Raw genomic sequence first — 6,000 nt, forward strand, 5'->3', positions numbered from 1 at the left:
TTCTAAGAGAAAAAGAATCATTCTAGGAAAACGGAAGACCTGGATTCTAGACCTTAAACTAGAGAAAGACAGTTAAGAAGGCATACTCTTGGTCTTGGCTTCTTCATCTGTGAAATAAAAGGGCCTTACTAGATGATCTCTCAAATTTCGAAAAAGTACAATTAATGGAATAAATAAGTTACTGGGTGTGACTATGGACCACAGCTACAATGACGGGAACGCTACAGTAAAAACATGATCAAAACATAAGAAAAAAGGAGGACACAAAAGCTTGAGATCAGGTTCTTAAAACAGGGTGTAGGTCTAAAACTGTCATCTGAAAAAGATGAGTTTAAAAAAAAGAAATAAAGAAAAACTAGTATCAGAAGCAAAACCTGAGGAAGAAAATTCTAGATTCGATTTTTAAAACGTGCGCCCAACAGTGAAATTAGACGCCAGGGAAGGGAAGGGGGAAGGGATGGATTGGCGCTCAAAGGGGTAGTTCAGTTTCTGAATGGGAGTGCAAAAACTGCGGGAGACCTTGTCTGTCCCCTTTCCTGCTGGATCCCCAACTCCACTAAAGCAGGCAGCGTGTAGAAGGTGCTGAATTTACACCTGATGAATAAATAAACATACGTGTAAGGGGAAAAGGAGATAGCCAAGTCCGTAATATCCCTCCTGAGAGACGGAGGCTTGGGAGGAGAGGAAAGACAGCTGGGGGATCGGAAGAGCCCAGGGTCTGTGGGAAGCGGGAGAGGATCAAGGGCGGGTGTTAGGACCGAAACAGCACACAGGCCGTCCAGGGGGTCACCTGCGACGTCGGGCGGCGGCAAGCCAGGGTAGTAGTGCTGCCACAGCCCCTGCAGGAAGGCGGCGCCGCTATCCACGCAGCGGTGCTTGGAGCTAGTGATGAGCCGCAGGCGGCCGTAGTTCTCAAGGCTGAAAAGGGCCGGGAAGAGAGAGGCCAGACGCAGCGCCAACTGTTGCATATCCTGCCGTCCCTTCTCCACCAGCTGCCCGTCCATCCAGTCCGCGTACCACAAAGGCCAGTCGGCCAGCGCGGCACCCAGGTCGCTGCTGCCGGTACTACCGGCCCCGCCATCCCTGGACCCGCGGGCCTTCAGCAGCCCGTGCAGCTGCCTCAGCTTGCGGATCTGTTTGGCTGTGGGGTAGCGGGTGCCGTGGCGAATGAGGGCCACCAGCTGCACCGGGGTGCAGGTCCCTTCCAGCAGCTCAGGGTCCCGCCACGGAGCCTCGGGGCCCGACAGCAGCCCGGGATTGACATCCTCATAGCGAGTCTTGGTGCCGAAGTAGGGGCTGAGCGATGAGGCCACCGGGTCCCTCCGCTCTAGAAGAGAGCAGCGCGCAAACGACGAAAGTAGCGCCGCAGCCAGGGCCGCGGCAGGCGCTGCAGAGGTACGGAGGAGGCAGCGGCGCGCGAGGAGCATGATGCGAGGCGGTGCGTGGAGGGCGCCGCGCCGGCTGCGGATGCCCAGCTTCCGGCTCCGGAGAGCAGAGGGCGGGCCCGGGGGGCGCTTCCGGCCCGCAGCCTTCGGGTTGCGCCTGCGCTGCCCTCGAAGAGGTCCTGGCGGCTGGCGCCGTGTCCTGCGTTTGGGGGGAAAGCTCGGAGGATCCCTATAGACCTGTGGCACGGGAGGAGCCGGCGGAAAACCCTGAGGAGCTTGTGGTAGTCATGGTTAAGGTGGAGCTGGCGTCACTGCCCCTCAGCGTGGGCGAGTTTCTCTTAGCCCGAGCCTCAGGGATTGACTCAGCCTCCTCCGCTTTTTTAGTTGTTTTGGGTGTGAATGAAACCCAGACTAAACCTTAGCCTCCCAGGATGCCAAAACAGGACTGCTTTTACAGATGACTCTCATATCACTGTCCCTACCCTGTGATACTGTGTTTTTCAAAGTATAGTGCCTGAACTATCTGCTTGAAATCCACCTGACACGGTTGTTGAAAATTCACATGGCTGGGCCTTGCTACAGGATGCCTCTTGAAACCCAAGGTTTTTTGTTTCTTGAATTTTTTTTTTTTTCCATTTGAGTTTGAAAATAAATAGGAAAGCAGAGAACTTGGAAAGGGAATTACATTCTGCAGGAATTTAAGTCCTGAATCTCTGGTTTAATCTTGACCTGGACTACCAGAGCTCACGCGGACATCAGTGAGACAGCACCCTAAAAGTTTTGTGCTTGTTGATCCCGAAGGCTTAGAGAGTAGAGACATAACAATCTGTATAATTTGGGTGCATTGAGTCATGGCCCAACAGATTTACTCCATTATTAAGTATGAGCTAATCTGCTTTACGAAACAAACATGCTCTGTATTTACCACCACTCCAGATCCATACGTTCCTCATATGTTCCTCTCATGTACATACATACTCAAATCAGCAGCTGGGCTTTTTTATAGGTTATTGCTCAGAATCTTTGCCTGACCCCAAAACAGCTAAATTCTATAGGGAAACAGCAAGGCTATCTATGTAAGCATATACAGTACTGTCTAAGAACATGGTCTCTGAAGTTAGACTTTGCAGTTTTCAGATTCCAGCTTCATCTCTTATTGTCTGTGAGATAGTAAACAAATTAAATTCTTTTGCCTCAATTCTTTCTCATTATAAAGTGGGGATAATAACACCTAGCCATGAGACTGTTGAGAGGATTAAATGAAACAGTTTACATAAAGACTTTATACAGTTCTTGTCCCCAAATATCAGTTGCTTTTATTAAACAGAATTAAAGTGTTTCTTTTTTTTTTCTTTTTAGAGACGGGGTCTTGCTATGTTGCCCAGGATGGAGTGCAGTGGCTATTCAGAGGCGCAATCCCACTACTGATCAGCACGGGAGTTTTGACCTGCTCCGTTTCCGACCTGGGCCGGTTCACCCCTCCTTAGGCAACTTGGTGGTCCCTCACTCCTGGGAGGTCACCATATTGATGCTGAACTTAGTGCGGACACCTGATCGGCATAGTGCGCTACAGCCCAGAACTCCTGGACTCCAGAGATCCTCCAGCCTCAGCCTGGGACTACAGGCACGCACCATTGCACCTGGCAAGTGTTCTTATTATCACTTCTCTCATAATGAAATAAACTGACAAATAGTTTTTCATAAATATTTATTATCTTATAACTACATTAAGCAATGAACTTTGTGCCTATGCCAAGAAAGTTGGAGCTTTCTTATCTTTCTGCCCTGCTGTTGCACCATTCCTCTTTTAACAGTTGCCAGATGTTGATTTAGTGTTTATTTGCTTTTTGTTGCAGTGGAAGCCAACAGAAGAGGGGTTCATTTGTACAGTTAGGGCTGGAGTGATCCATGTTCCAATAGCAGTCCCTTTAACCTCACTTAAATGTGGAGGCTGCATAGATCACAAGTCTGAATACTACAAGCTACCTTTGCTTAAAAGGAACCACTCTGGCACTGATAGCTAACTGCTAGATTGTTCTCCAGCATATCAGAGTTAACTTGAATTGCTTGAGTTGTGCTTCAGTTAATGTAGAGAACATCACTGAATAACACATAACCATTGAAGTAACCTGCTGTTTACAATCTCTATCTTGCTCTGCCAAGGGAGTTATTTTACAGTGATAAAACTTCTCTTCTGGTGCCTTGACACATCCTAGGACTTTGATGTTGGTAATTATTTCCGCCCAGCAAATATTGGTTCTAATTCTACATAACTACTTGAGAAGCCAGATGCAAAATTATGGTGGATTTAAATTATCAATATTCTTTATAGGTTTTGCTATTCCCATTTAAAAGAGGGAAACTGTAGCTATACACTTTCTAGTCCTGGTCTATGGTGATTTTCCTGCACAAACTAACGTCGTTGTTCAGAAACATAATTTCCCCCAGAATTACCCTCCATCTAAAACATATTGTTATTCTATCACAAAGATAAATAATAGGTTTCCAAATCCTGGTTAAAAAAAAAAACAAAACAAAAACTCTCTTCTCCTCTGTATTTTTCCAGAACAGGTATAGATGATAGCAATTGTGTTTTACCATTTTATTTTTTTCTGAAATGTTAGTTTTCTAGGATGTGGAAATATTAGGGTTAACAAAAAAAGAAAACAACTTTTTAAATGAAATGGTAGTTTTCCAAAATTGGAAAATCTTTTTGAGCTATTCTATCTTTAGGACTATTGGGGGTTAGCTGGCTTTAGAGCCATTAACGTTTTCTTATTATTTCAAATAAGAGAGAACTTTCTCCCTCTTATTATTTTTATTTTTATTTTTATGGAGACAGTGTCCGGCTCTGTTGTGCAGGAGGCTGTCTGTAGTACAGCAGCACAGTCTCAGCTCACTGCAATCTCAGCCTCTTGGGCTCAAGTGATCCTTCCACCTCAGCCTCCCAAGTAGCTGGGACTACAGGTGCAGGCCACCACATCCAGCTAATTTTAAACAACGGAGAACTTTCAAAACTAAAGTTCTTTATTCTTCAAGAAATCCGTTTTTTTCTTAGCTCATTAATGTCCTTTTCATGTTGCCTCATTGGGCCATGTATGAACCTTTTTTCTTTCAGATTTTGTTCAGTTTTGTTGTATACAGACCCATCTTTCTTTGATTGCGTTGCTTTGTCTATTTGATATATCAGTCAGTGTTAAAACCCAAACAATACCTAAGCCAAAAGAGCAATGTAGGCACCTGTGAACACACACACTTGGTTGCAGTTGCTTCAGTAAAAAGGACAGTTTACACTCAAATTGAAGCAACCATTATGGTTCCACAAACAACATCTATTATGATCCCACCTCACCTTTTCATTCTTCCTTTGCTGTCTAATCTGATTCAGTACTCCAAAAGATAAGGCAGATAAGAAGCCATCTTGAAAATATTGAAAAAAGAGATAAGGGGCCGTCATGAAAATATTTAGCCCACATCTTACATTAAGCGAACTGCTAGCAACTATTTGTTGAAAAGTGTGAATGAATAAATGAAAATAGGACAAATAGGCAGCATGGGAAGCTAAAATATGAAAGTATTATTGCTTTGCTTTATGTGGTATAATTATCTCATTTTATCTTCCCAGCTCTCCCAGGAAGTATGCAGAATAATATTTATCTCATACTGTAGATGTGGTAATCAAGACAGAGAAGCTAGATGCTTTACCTAAAGTCATTCAACAAATATTTAGTAGAACCAGTTCTAGAATGCAATCAATGGAAAAAGAGTTATTTCAGTGCTTCTTTTCCTGATACTTGCCCTATTCCTGACAAATGAATAATGGCTTCAGAAAGTGTCACTTGTTGCTAGGGCTAAAAGCATAAATTTTACATGTAATACTGTAGCACTTACTATTAGTTAACGACCCAGTATTTATTCTGTTTTTCTTTGGAATCTTTGAAATTGTAGGTCTTTGCCTCCTGGGAAGCTCACTTTATGTTTGCCTCCCGAGAAGCTCACTGTATCCTCTCCTCAGGAGAAAATCCTGATTTGGTCTAAACCAATCTTGGTAACTACTTTTCTTACCAGTCTTGTTTTAGGAATGTGCATGCAACTCAGTTCTGGCCAATGAGATATGAGGATCAGTCTACTGGGGAGTTTCAGGGAAATTTGTTTTTCTTGTCCTACGAAATAAACAAATAATGGGGTAATAAAGCTTCAACTCTTTATGGGGTCACTAGATTTGAGATGCTATTGAGTAAAAGGAATATTTAATTTGACACAGTAAAATAGTCTGGAAGGAAAGGAAATGATATTCAGTGAATGAAATGCTGAAAATTGATATTTTGAAGGTGGAATCGTAGTTTTTATTGATTAGATGAAACAGTTGAGATTAAGAAAGTTTAGCCAGGACAAGTTATATAGCACAAATCATTTGGAGGTAAAGAGGTTAAAAAAAACCTTGAGAGGACAGGAAGTCCTGGCTCCAAACTTCTGTTCCTGCTGGACTTGAGCCCCACTAGCTTCTCATCTTTTACTAATCTATGTACTCCTCCTCTCCCACTTCTAAAAAGCTGAGCTCACTCAACAACTTTGATTTTATTAAAATAAATTATTTTACAACAGACATTTTGTT

General features: G+C 43.6%; 1 protein-coding gene across 9 annotated transcripts in view; it reads right to left on the minus strand.

The window, feature by feature from the left end:
- The window catches only part of MINPP1 (multiple inositol-polyphosphate phosphatase 1), a 210,614-nt gene extending 209,163 nt beyond the window's left edge, over positions 1-1,451 (minus strand). For all 9 annotated transcript variants that reach the window (XR_001109816.3, XR_001109814.3, XR_001109813.3 and 6 more), the window contains exon 1: positions 791-1,451. Coding sequence is in view for 4 of the 9 variants with exons in the window: in XM_064374132.1 (XP_064230202.1) it covers positions 791-1,427 (637 nt within the window). In the remaining 5 variants the exon portion in view is untranslated. The remainder of the gene's footprint in view (positions 1-790) is intronic.
- Positions 1,452-6,000: the final 4,549 nt, after the last annotated feature.

This window comes from Aotus nancymaae, unplaced genomic scaffold (genome assembly GCF_030222135.1).
Source record: "Aotus nancymaae isolate 86718 unplaced genomic scaffold, 86718_ANA_hifiasm-v0.15.2.pri h1tg000010l, whole genome shotgun sequence".
Lineage (NCBI taxonomy): Eukaryota > Metazoa > Chordata > Mammalia > Primates > Aotidae > Aotus > Aotus nancymaae.